This window comes from Trachurus trachurus (genome assembly GCF_905171665.1).
Source record: "Trachurus trachurus genome assembly, chromosome: 11".
Taxonomy (NCBI): domain Eukaryota; kingdom Metazoa; phylum Chordata; class Actinopteri; order Carangiformes; family Carangidae; genus Trachurus; species Trachurus trachurus.
Window position 1 is genome coordinate 6,798,627 of NC_139904.1, and position 13,266 is coordinate 6,811,892.

The window sequence follows — 13,266 nt, forward strand, 5'->3', positions numbered from 1 at the left end:
GTGTGTGTGTGTTTATGTACGCATACACCTCCACATGTTGTTGTGCATTTAACAGACTCGACGTTTTTCACTTCACTTCACTACGTTCACTCGCTGCTGTGAAGCGCGGAGGACGACGGCGACGTACCTTTCTTTTTCTTGGGTTTGCTCTTGGACGGCTTCTTTTTGCTGCGGCTGCTGCGGCTGTTCGACCCCTCGGAGACGGAGACGCTGTTCATGCTGCCGTCCTCGAAATCGCTGTCCACGTCGGGCTCGTCCTCCTCGCTCTGAAACACACACACACAAGTTTTCATGCCGTGTTAAAAAAAACAAAACCTTCTCCAAAATTGGATTTAAGAGGAAAAAAAAAAAGGCAAGAGAGAGAGAAACTGGTTCGTACCGATGAGCGTTTCCTCTTGTTGAAGCCTCCCAGTTTGATTTTGAGCGGAGCCACTTTCTTGGTCTTGGCGTTATTCTTCTTATCTTGTGGTTTGGCTGCAGGTTTCGACTTCTTGCGAGCGTTAGGACCTACGACAGAACAGGAAATGCAGACGTCACTCACAAACACCAGGGTATATACAGGAATCTTGAAGTTAATTTTAATACCTTTTTAAGACTTTTTTTAAGACCTTCTCAATATTTTTTAATACCTCACCGCCACTTCAAGCTGTAACCATTTACATCAGTGACACTTTTAACGTAATAACAGTTTTAGTTTGTGATAAAGGCCGTAGAACACTATGATACGACAGAATTCAAAATAGGCTAGGATAATAAATCAAAGGCAAAGTTTATCAAAAAACAAAACAAAAAAACATTTCTCCACTCAAAAAACAAAAACAACAATCTTCTTTTCTTTTTTATGTACCGGTTCATCTTTGGCTTTTAATAAAATGAATAAATTCACACACTTTTACAATGTTTTTTAGGACTCAAACTCTTGGACAGCTAATTCAGAAAAAAATACCTTCAAAATTTAAGACTTTATAAAGTCGTGAAAATACTTTTTAATACTTTTCTTACTACTTTTCTCTTTTCTTCTCGTCTTAATTTTCCCAAAACAGCCACAGATGCAGGAAGGGTTTTCTTTTTGTTTGTTTTTTAAATTCACATCCAACCACAGTTTTAATATCTCCTTTATCTACCTTTGCCCTCCTTGGTCTTGGCCTTGCGTAGCGGCGGCGGCGGCGGTGGCTGCTGAGGCTCCACCGGTGGCGGAGGCGCGGGAGCGACGGGGGCGACCTCGGCCACCATGGTGTCGACGGCGGCGGGGACGTTGGCGGTGGCCAGCGCGGCGTTGGCGGCGGCGGCTCCCCTCAGAGGGTTGTTGGTGCTGAACTCGCGCCACTTGGCACCGAGGACCATCATCATCTTGGACACGGCGATCTTGGGGTTCTTGGCTGCGATGAGCGGCCTAGAGACGGGAGGAGGAGAAGATTAAAACATCGGAGAAGAAGACCTTAAAAACAGATATTTGACTCATCCGGTTCCTTTTAAAAGATCATTTTAGCTCCAATTTGCATAAAATTTCATAAAAGTTGAATTAAAAACAGACTGAAAACCTGCACAATATGTCAATTATTAAAATTTACAGGCTGTTCTTTAACAAAAATGCATCAAAATGAGTTAAAATTTGATGTTTTATGCCAGATTTTGGGGTAAAAAATGAACTTTTTTATGTTCTTTTCTAGATGTTATCAACCACCTGCCAACTTATCTTCAGTGAAACTTTTACAAAGAGACACCTCTGTATGAATTAATGACACTGGCAGTGGTTATCTAAAAAAACCCCATCATCTTATTTGTATTATTTCTATGTATTATATTCTACATTGTGAAATTTGTACACTTTTTTTGATGTTTGATGCCTTTGTGCCTTAATTTTTTGAGTTGAAGTGAAAAAAGTGTGAACAAGCAGAGCCTCAAACGGATATTTGACAGATCCAGTTCCTTTTAAACATCATTTTATCGCCCATTTGCATAAAATTTCACAAAGTCGTGTTAAAAACAGACTGAAAACCTGCACAATTTGGGATTTCCTCCAGAATAATTACCTGACAAACTGGCTGAAGGCCTTGTAGTTGGTCAGAGAGCGGTAGTCCTCCTCGGTGAAGACGTGGTCGATGTCCTCCATGCCCCAGTCGTCCAGCAGTTGTGACGAGGACTTTGGCTCCTGCAGAAAAGAAAAGAAACCAAACAACAGTTAAGATTCACTGATATCTAAGAGGTGGAAAAAAGAGATTTGTATAAGAACGGAAACTAGAACGTTAAAGGACTAAAGGCGGGCATAATCTTACATCAGCAGATAAACAATCATCAATATTACAGTGTGGAGCTTAGCCTACTTCCTCTTCGCCAACACACAAGATCTTCTTCATCTTAAAAAAAAAAAAGAAAAAAAAAGCTGCTCGAAAAGATTCATGAGCCAGTTACTCAGAAATAATAATTAAACACAAACACACACTGAAAGAAAAAGAAAGACAGAAATCTGACTTTCTTTTTCTCAACACAAAATTAGGTCAAAGACGAGATATTCGCCCGGTTGCCGACAGACTTTCACATAATATCACTGCAGCTCCAACATCTGTCTCGGCGCCAAAAGCTGCACAAAGACAGAAGGGAGGAAGAAAAAAAAACTCAATATGCTAAAGCTAAAAACCACACAGTTATGTTCTTTTGTCTCCTTCTCCAACATGCCCATTAAACAGCAGCAGCAGCAGCGGCGCTGGTGGAGGTAACATGCAAACCCGCTGATTAAATAACTGGTTGAACCTCATTTGGAAGCAATAAAGTAAAAAACCAGCTCTTCCAGTAGCTGCACGTTGTTCAGGAGGAAGGTGGATCTGCTCAGGCCCATCCATCCACACACACACACACACACACACACATCTCTACTGGGTTATGGACTGAGGACAGCAGCATCAGCAGCTGGACAGATGCTATCGTGTAAGAAACCACGATAAACTTGGAAATTCATTTGGTGGTGGAGCTGGTTCAGGTCCAGAGGGAACAACGCCCCAAATCACGATGCTACCATCCTCGCTGCTTCAGCTTTGGGATGATGATTGGATGTTGGGTGTCCAGAACCGTCTTTACATCACACATCGAGAGCTGCCATGTTCTCCCCAAATAATTCAACCTTGGCGTTTCCAGTCCATAAAGATTTTGGAGCATCAAAATGTTCCTCAGATCAGGAGTGGAATAAGAAGCTCTTTCCTCTGTGGTGCCATCACATGGACGACTTGGTCTAATATATGATGTTAAACCAACTCCAATGATTTCTTGGATATTTTTAAGTTTTCTCTTCCATTTCCTGGTGAGTAGCAGGTGATGATTGTCCCACAAGAGCTTCAGCCATCATTGCCATTACAAGAGAGGAACTTATCTCTGAGCAGCAGCGTCACTTCTTGGGGGCTACAGTGACTCGGTATCGGAAAACGATGTATGCAACAGAGTCAAGCCAAGCCAGTTGTTATGCTAACTTGACACAAACAGGAGTTAAAACCTTGTCTGGAGGCGGCCGTTGTTGAGTAAAGGAACAAAGCTGCTCCGATTGGTCGGTAAACAGCTGCTAATGCAGATGTTAACTATGTAGCAATAGCAAAAATCTACACTCTTCTTTACCTCACTGAGGAGTCTGTGCTGCTGCGTCCTTGGAGTAAACCTCGCTGGACGTCCACTTCTAGGCAGAGAAACCACCGACCTGAACCGTCTCCATCTGTAGATAGTTTGTCTGACCGTGGACGGATGAAGGTCTAAACTCCTGGAGATGAATTTGTAGCCCCGTCCAGCTTCGTGCAACTCAACCGCTCTGGCTCGTAGCGCCTCCGAGATCTCTTTTGTGCGAGGCATGGTGGGTCCGTCTTCTTATACGGAACAGCAAAAAGTCAAGATGCTGCGAGTTGTTTTCTAAACCCCACACCTCCGATCTGGTGTCATTGATTGGACTCGAGTTTTTCCTGAACTCCTGACTCTAATTAGCTTTAGCTGATGTCATTAGCCTGAGGGGGTTCATATATTTCTTTGCACCCTGCACTGTGAATTTTTGAGGGATGTGCGAGAATAATATCATCAATATGGATCGTGTTGGTTCGTTATTGTAACTTAGATGAAGATCCGATCTCGTCTTAGGAGACAAATTTCTACAATTTGCCGCCACATGTCAGACTCTGACAACACTGCAGCTCCTGTTTTCTCAAGACCACTTTAACTCAGTATAAGTGTGGAGCCATCAATACTAATCTGATCAATTGATTAGATAACCAGAGTGAGGTGGGGTGGAAAACCTGGTTTAGGCAGACAAGTCTTAACATGAACCAAAGCTGCAAAAGGCCATAATTCAATATGTGGCCGAGCTCCTGCTGGACGACCACGACGTCGAGCGATCATCATCATCATCATCATCATCATCACGCATGCAACAAGTGACCAACATGTGGGTTCCAGCTGTGTGGATCTGTGGCGTAATACCCCAACGACACAGTTTTCACGCCGAGGCTTTTGAAAGGCGCTGCTGTGTGTCGAGCTGTGCACAAAAGGCCGAACCCTCCACCTCTGACAAAAAGACTTTTGTTGGCTCCTCTCTCTGCATCTCGGCGAGAAACTTGCTGCCACGGCGTTATTTCTACCCCATAAACAAACTGAAGCTTATTATCATCATCATCATCATCATCATCAGGTGGTGCTCACGTAACACACGTGGTGTAACAGCCATCGATTGTACAACAACTGATATAAAGTTTCATGTCCGAGTGACTTTCATTGACGGTGTCAGGCCGCGGCTCAGACGTTACAGATGTGAAGTCAACAACTGTCGGCAAAGGTCACATAAAACACAATGTGACAAGACAATTACAATTAACCCACCACTGTGACCGCTAAGTTTAACGATGATTACATTACAATTAAAAAGGAGAAAATGAATGACAGTGATTAAAAGACGTCACAGAGTAGAAATGGCGGCTTGGGGAAAATTATGGAAATGTTACTTTTGATTATGAGGATCGTTGATAATAAAATTAAACGCTATTCTCTGCACTAGTGTCAACTAACCAAATCAAACTCAGGAAGCATTTAATTATTATTTCAATGCAGATTCATCAGCCGAATAGTTTCACAACTGATCAATTGTTTGGTTTAAAAAAAATAAAATGTAGATTTTTCTGAGATCAATAGTCCCAGATTCCTTTTCTTTCTTTAAAAAAAGAAAAAAAAAACAAAGAAACGCGGCAAATCCTGACCACAAAGAAGTTGCAACAACCGAATGTTTCTAATAGTTTTGCTTTAAATCAATTATCAGAACAGTTTCTGACAAATTTCCACTCAAATCTCCAGATTTCTCCTGTTTCCTGTTGTAAAAACGACTGATAAAAACTAATTTTCTCTAAATCTCGGGGGCTGAGCAGGTGAGCTGCACTAGACTACAGGTAAGTAAATGAAGAAGACACTTTATTTCCTCCATCTTCCTAGAGGCGATGGGGGGTTGGTGGGGTTGGGGGGTTGGGGTGAGGGAGGGGGCGGCTGCACAGACCCAACTGAGGGCGGCCAATGAATCAAAATGTGTTTATCTAACCAAAAAAAAAAAAAAAAAAGGGTCAAGAGCGCAGTGCAGTGCGGTGCGGCTCTAGAATAGGTTGCCATGGTAACAGCATATATGCCTTTACACTCCCCACACCCCACCCCACCCCTACTCCTCCTCCTCCTTGCATAAGTGTCATTAACTACAAGGCCCCCTATTGGCCGCCGGGCGGTGAGTCGGCCCGACGCAGCTCTTTGTTTAACCATCTCTCATCTCACGTCTCTTGTTTGTCAAACCACGACCGACCGACTCCATTACAGGTGCACCGTCAGTAAGGCTGCACATCATCTGGAGCCACCGGTACTGATATATATATATACATATTTTAAAGAAAGTTATTTCCGCCAACACAACAGGAGCAGCTTCAGAGAACCAGACAACGCTGTGGAAGAAGACGACGACGGCTTCACCCAATAGATAAAAAAGATCCACAACAAATGCAATTTCATTCTGACTGTGCGTTGTTTGCTCTGTCAGTCACACAACCCCCCCTTTCCAAAGAAAAAAAAAAAAAAAGGAACAATACCAGTGGTTTTGCATGATCCCGCCCATTTACTTTAACTCACATCCACTTCTCATCGCTGCCAATTATATGTTGCAAATGATGCTGTTTTAGATCATTTGAATGTTTTATTTAAGCAGCTTGGAACAACACGGGAGCTTCATCCATTCACTTCTATCTGTGCATTATGAAAACCAGTAGTAAAACCCAGCACAGGTGCCAGAGTTCAATGTCAATGGTCAAATGTTCAGTTTGGGATAAAATTATGGCTGTTTATATCAAGGTCAGACCTTAAACTTGAGCAACTCTGTTTAACATTAATGCACACTGAATCTCACTGCTGTAGGTTACACAGCGGGGCAAACTCAGTTGTTTTAAGGTGTTTCACATTCATAAAGTCGTGGTCTCCAGTATCACACAGAAACAAACCTGTGTAAAGGCCGTTGCTCTGTATTTATTCATATAAAAAGTTGAAATCTTTGATATCATGGCCGGTGTAGTTGCCAATTATAATTTACTGGCTGTTCTTTAACAAAAAATGCATCAAAATGAGTTAAAATGTTCCCACATTTGATGTTTCATGCCAGATTTTGGGATAAAAATGAACTTTTTTTTCATGTTCTTTTCTAGATGTCATCAACCACCTGCCAACTTATCTTCCGTGAAACTTTTACAAAGTGACACCTCCGTATGACTTAATGACACTGGTAATGGTTATCTAAAAAAAAATCATCTAATTTGTGTTACTTTTATGTGTTATATTCTACATTGTGAAATTCTTTTTTTGATGTTTGATGCCTTTATGCCTTAAATTCGCCCCTGGGGATAAATAAAGTTTTGAATTGAAAGTTGAATAGAAAAAAGTGTGAACAAGCAGAGCCACCATTATGAATGAATGAATCTTTACAACTGTTCATTCCTGTCGGATGCTTTTCAATAGTTTCTACCCGATAGCCAAAGTTTTCAGGTATTGATCGCCACTGTGTGTGTTGAGAAACGACTTCGTGTCCGGCTTTTTCTTACCGAGCTGTCGTCATCGTCGTCGTCGTCTTCCTCCTCGGGCTCGGGGTCTTTCTTCTTGGAGGCGCCGCTGCGTTCGCTGCCGCCGGCGCCGCTCCTCTTCTTCTCCTTGCCGCTGCTGGCCCTCTTCTTCTTCTTGCGTCCCGGAGTGTAGTCGCTGCCCTCGCTGTCGGAGCGCGGCACGGCGACGGCCTCCTCCGCCTCCTCCGCCCCGCCGATGTCCATGGGCTCTGGGGAGCTGATGGGCAACTCCTGGACCGAGCAGAGAGAGAAAGAGAGAAGACGAGAGTCAGCAAAGTGAGAGAGAAACGTTCCAGAAACAACGGGAAAGAGGCGGCGAAACTGATCTCCGACTGTAATCCAACTACACTCCTGGCAACATAACAATAATTACAGCGATATAAAATAGATTTCTTGAGAGGGAAAAAAAGATAAATGAGGACCAGATGGATGTCGAGTTGAAATTTAAAACAAAAACATAAATAATTTTTAACATGCCGTGTTGTTAGATTTTTAAAAATCAAGAGACAAGAAAGAAGTCTCTGCACTTTTCTTTAAATGGAAAAAACATCTCTGTGTGGTTTGGGAAAGCATTAAGGAAACAGATTGTATATTAAGTTGAAGATATAATATAATATGAGTCTCAGCTACTTTTGCACACAGTTGCACTTTTTTTACAGTTTGATGTGCAGAAAAACTAAATCAAATCTGGGTTTTTAATCATAAGTCCCTGGATTGCATTAAACACAACTTCTGAACAGGACATGGGATTAAAAACATCATTTTTTTTCCTGGATGGAAACTGATTTCTAATTATTTTTACATGTTTGTTTTATGTACACAAGAGCCTAAATTACAAAGTTGGAAGGCTTTTGTGGATTTGGGTTTCCAGAGGCTTTAAAAAGGTGCAGCTACTGTAAGTGACACACACATATTCATACATATACATATATACGTACTTCTCTCCGCGACCGCCTCTTGCTGCCTTTACTCTCTCGGCTCTTCTTGGCCTTCTTCTTCTTCTTCACCTTCGGCGTCTCATTCTCTGAGATCTCCTCCTCGTCTTCATCTACATGTGGGAGAGAAAACAGGCCAGCGGACACATTTCACGGTTAAGATACACAGAGGGGTGACTGTGTGTGTGTGTGTGTGTCAGTGTATTTGGGCCGTGTGATAGCATTAGTGGACACAGAGCGAGCCGTGAAGATGGCATGCATATCAGCAGCCACTTACAGAGCCTGCTGTGAACAAAAACACCAGCTGCATGCTGGGAAAATTGGGCTGTGGTTTAAGTTTGTCTACTCAATTTGCCAGTCTGTCAGGTAAACAAACAAAACCAACAAAAAGTAAAGTTTGATGCAGCTTGATGGAGCTTTCTGCAGCGACAGTGAATATGCAAAGTTTCAATTGATAAAGCTTATCCATATTTGAATGATTCGATTATGATTAACCAAACTCAGACCTTACGAGGACGACGGGATTGCGGTCGGTACCTGGCGCTGCCTCGGTGGCTTCGAGTGCAGCGGCACGGCGCTCGCTGAGCCTATTAAAGTAATTGACTATGGTAAAAAGTAAATGGCACGCTGCCATTAAGATGCACCTGGTAGGAGAAGAAGGAGCTTTAATGTGATGAGCTTTTTAGGTCATATAAAGGAGACCAAGCTGTGTGTATGTGGCCGGCTGCACGACTGTGAATGAAACTGGAGGGGAAAAAAACTGATTTAAACGTTGAAAGCACAGCGAGGTTCCTTGTAAACACTGTCAGAGGGTTTTCTGCTTGATGTATGTTTAAAGAATAAAGTGAACTCAGCGTTTAAATGATCTTAGTCCACACTTACACAGAGTGGTGGTCGTCTTCTTGTTTTTTAAAAAAAAAACTAGCTGCAAGTTTTGATTTAACTCCGACTTAGAATAAATCACAACGACATACATTAAGACGTGGACTTATCTGCTGTGAACTTGACCTACTTTAGAGGTGATCTTCTATAGGGTTTATGTGTTGATAAGCCTTTCTTTTCTTAAGAAAGGCCGTGAGCAGTTGTGATCTGAAGTCCTCATAATTGTTTTGCAAACCAATCAATCAATTTATCAAGAGAATTATCAGGAGATCAATAACAATAACCAGTGGGTGCAACTCTGTGGTTCCACATTAACCAGCAGACATTACAGATTTAATAATTATCTAATAGTGAATTAACATACAAGTGCTATTTTAACATCCAAAGGATTTTTCTTTTCTGCAAGGATTGCAATAGCTATAATGAACAGTCAATTAATCAATTAGTGGAATACTTTAACAATTATATTAGTATCAAATTTGATCTGAGGTACATTCTTAATGATTTTTGAACCATTTCCATTTAGGAAATTGCCAAAAGATGAATTGACAATGACAATAACCGTTTGTTGCAGCCCTATTAGATAATTTCACTTCCAATATTTTAATAAATTAGTGATATTATTACATTTAACAGCAGCTAGTTGCTGCATTCATTAATATACAATGAAAAAACAAAGATTTTCAAATAAAGAGCTTGTTAAACTGTTAATTATCCTCATCTTATGGAAGAGCTCTGCTCTCTGTTTACATTATCAAGTGGATGCAGCATCACATGTGAGATCTGTGATAAATTTGACTTATTTAGTGAATAAATGGTTGTATTTACGTCGGTTTTAACACATGATCTTAACTTGCAGGACTATTTGTTCTCGCTGCCTTCCCTCCCTCCCCCCCACCCCCACCCGTGCTCGACGCGCGTGCTCGTCCGATTTTATACAATCAGTAAACAACAATGCAACATACTTCGGCTACATTACACACACGCAGCTCGAATAATATGTTGTTTTGTTTGAAGTGAAAACGAAACGACCAGGTGGATGTGGTGTTTATCTTTATACTACACATGATTATTTTTTACTTTTCTCCCTCCTCTCCCACACACTCAAACCGGAGGCGCCGGCCATGAGGAGGGGAGCTGCTCCTGAACGTCATCCTCCGGCTTCCAAAGCTCACTGGCTGCCTCCATCTTGTCATCACCGACACGTAAAGAAAAAAAAAAAATACCGGTAGCTGGGCTGGCTAAACCCAACGTTAGGCCCCGGGAACATGCCGGTTTTAAGTCGGCGTGGAGTGCATGACCCCTACACGGACAAAGCAACTCTTAGCCTTAGTGACTTAACTCGTCTTTTTATTTATTTTTGTTAATTGTTAATTTTCCCAACAAGGCGCGCAACGACGTTTGAGCTAAATGTTGCGGCTAACGTAACAGGCAGCCATAGCGCGAAATACGGGGTGGTTTGACCCCCCCGATTACGACTTCATCCCCCTTTAAAATAGGTACAAATAACACATTTGTTGGTTCAAACATTAATCTTTCTTATCAGTAATAAGAAATACTACACTATATAGTATTTTCCATAGTTATGCCAGGAAGATGCGTGTAGTAAAATTTCAGACACCCCCTAAGTGGACTATACCATTTCATTTGCCCGGTTTATAGCTAACCGGTAGTTAGCAGCGGCATTAGCATCGAGAGGCTAGCAGCTTTAGCGTAGCAGTTAGCACGTTGCTAATGCTAACGGAACATGATTGATATGAACGTCAAAAACATCTGCTCACGTTAGCCTGAAGATTAGCAAAAAAAAAATTCAAGCTAACAAAAAAATGAGCCTTTTCTTTCTCTCTTACCGTGCATTAACCGGTCCTCCTCTGGGGGGGCTCCATAATCATCTCTGTCATCCTCACTTCCAGACATAGCAGCGGCGGCAACAAAACTTTTTTATATTTAGTTAGCTAACAGTTTAGCTAACTAAATAAATAAAGTTATTTTGTAGGATAATCCAGATTGTTGGTTGGTTGGTTGTTGTTGTTGTGACCCCAGTCAGACTCTGCCCCAGGTTTTAGGAAGAAGAGGAAGAAGAGGGGGAAGCCGGCCAGGGAAATAATAAGAACAAAAAAAAAACACACACACAGACACACAAAAAGAGAAAAGAAAACGGAAGTGAATATTTAGCACTTAATAGCATTCAAACATCAAACACAACCCACACGGAGCGACTACACACAAACACCTCCAGCACATGGGGCTTCTTTCGTTAACCTCGGACAATAAATCCAACTTTTATCTGGCTATCAAACAAAGATTAGCACCCTCACACACAGTCACACACTCACTCACTCCATCTCTGCCTTCAGCTGACAACATGCCATCTTGCCACTATCGTTAGTTTCCCGTCCCATTAGCATGCGCTGCTAACCGAGCTTGACCGGCGGCCAGGTTCAGATTTGAGAAAGAGAAAGAAAGAACCGAGCCGCTCTAGCTACTCCAACACACACACATTTTTTTTTACACACACACATACATCCACACACCAATGGTACCAATCCGTGAAACAACTAAGAGTTAACAACACCGGCATCCGAGGCTATCTCACCCCCAAGTAAATCCACAAACAATAAAAACCAAACCAAAAAAAAAAAAAAAAACTGACATAGGCTCCTACTCACAACTTGATTCCTCACAGCTTCTCCAAAAAAAAAAAAAAAAACAATAACTCCCAGGGATCAGTCAGTCAATCAATCAATCAATCAATACTTGGAAAGCTTCTTTTTTTTGGTGTTCAGGTAACGGTATACATACAATTTAAATATATTTCCGTGTTTTTTTGGTAAGGCAGCGTGTGCGCACGACGCCGTCTCCTCTTTCTCTCTCCCTCGCACACTAGCTACACACACCCCGGCCCGCGCGCGCGTGCACACACACAAAGAGATCAGGGGGCAGGCATCCCATAATATCCCCCCCCCCCCCTTCCCTTCCACCACACACACACACACACACATATACACTCACACACTCACACTCACTTCAGTCACCCCTCCCCCACTCTGCATAGTTACCTTGCAACGTACAGACCATAATAGTCAACTCACCCCCTCCCTCTCCTACAGTCTCTTCCCCATTCCTCCATGCATGCACACCCCCCCCCCTCCCTCCCTCCCCACCCTCCTCCTCCTCCTCCTCCCCCCCTCCCTCACCACCACCACCACACACCTCCACCCCCACCCTTGGCAACCGCGGTTACCATAGAGACACCCCCCCCACCACACACACACACACACACACACACACACACACCCCACCCCCTTGCGGCATCCCATAATAGTAATGAGTGCAGTCACTGACATCCCACAATAAGCATAACTCCAAAAAGAGAGAGAGAGAGAGAGAGAGATAGGAGAAAGGAGGGGAGGGAGGAGGGTGAGGAGGAGGGGGGGGTGAAAAAAAAAAAAAAGGAAAAGCCGTCACATGGCAACTGTGTGTGCCACATGACTGCTTAACTTGAGTGTGTGCATGTTTGCATGTATGCGCAAGCACGGTTACTGTATATGAGCACTGGCTGCTGCTGCTGCTGCTGCTGCTGCTGGAGAGACTTATTATAGGATGTAGATGCAAAGAAAGACAGATGATGGAGATGGAGGTGGAAAGAGGGGGAGAAGAGAGGGAGGGAGGGAGGGGAGGGTGAGTGGGGGTCACCAAAAAAGTAGAGGGGTGGGGAAGTGAAGTGACCCCCCAACAACATCATGTGTTATGAAATATTATAAAACTTTATTAGATATGAGGAAACTGTCAGGGTATAACAGCAGCAGCAGCACCAACATGGAGGCCAACTAAGGAGGTAAAAAGTTATGAAATGATTAAAAAATAAAATAAATGAAGTTGCAGGGAGTAAAAAAAAAAAAGTTTAGAGTTTTTTTTTTTAGTGTTGAAGGTTAAAAAAAAAGAAAAAGAAAAAAAGAAGAAGTCAGGATCTGTGTTCAACCCCCCTTCAGTTGGATAAGAGGTCACAGGGGTCAACGTGTGCTAACTAAAGAGTCGAAAAAAGCCTTGAAGTCTCGCAGCCCTCCAAACTCAAAACAGGGAGCCCAGGAGTGCAAGAGCCAAACCAACAGCTGAGTTAAGCTGTCTGCACACACACACACACACACACACACACACACACACATATAACACACACATACACACATACTGGCTTGCTCCACAGGCTGCTTTGGAAATGCATTGCAGTCAATGGTGGGAAAATCGTCTGGGTCCTAGACAGTTTTTTCCCACCATTGACTGTCTGTAGTACATTTTAAACTGTGGGGGCAAATTTTTTTTTTATTTTTTAAATGCAGACCTGTTTGTGC

General features: G+C 42.6%; 1 protein-coding gene across 5 annotated transcripts in view; it reads right to left on the reverse strand.

The window, feature by feature from the left end:
* The window catches only part of chd4a (chromodomain helicase DNA binding protein 4a), a 36,888-nt gene extending 25,061 nt beyond the window's left edge, over positions 1–11,827 (reverse strand). For 4 of the 5 annotated variants that reach the window (XM_083981983.1, XM_083981984.1, XM_083981982.1 and 1 more), the window contains exons 1-8: positions 11,720–11,827; positions 10,768–10,967; positions 8,039–8,148; positions 7,083–7,331; positions 2,034–2,152; positions 1,125–1,393; positions 380–507; positions 128–266 (exon numbers count right to left, since the gene is read on the reverse strand). In XM_083981983.1, coding sequence (XP_083838109.1) covers positions 128–266; positions 380–507; positions 1,125–1,393; positions 2,034–2,152; positions 7,083–7,331; positions 8,039–8,148; positions 10,768–10,834 — 1,081 coding nt within the window. In that variant the 5' untranslated portion in view covers positions 10,835–10,967; positions 11,720–11,827. Of the gene's footprint in view, positions 1–127; positions 267–379; positions 508–1,124; positions 1,394–2,033; positions 2,153–7,082; positions 7,332–8,038; positions 8,149–10,767; positions 10,968–11,257; positions 11,498–11,719 lie in introns of those variants that run through there. The other variant, XM_083981981.1, reaches the window with a different exon arrangement.
* Positions 11,828–13,266: the final 1,439 nt, after the last annotated feature.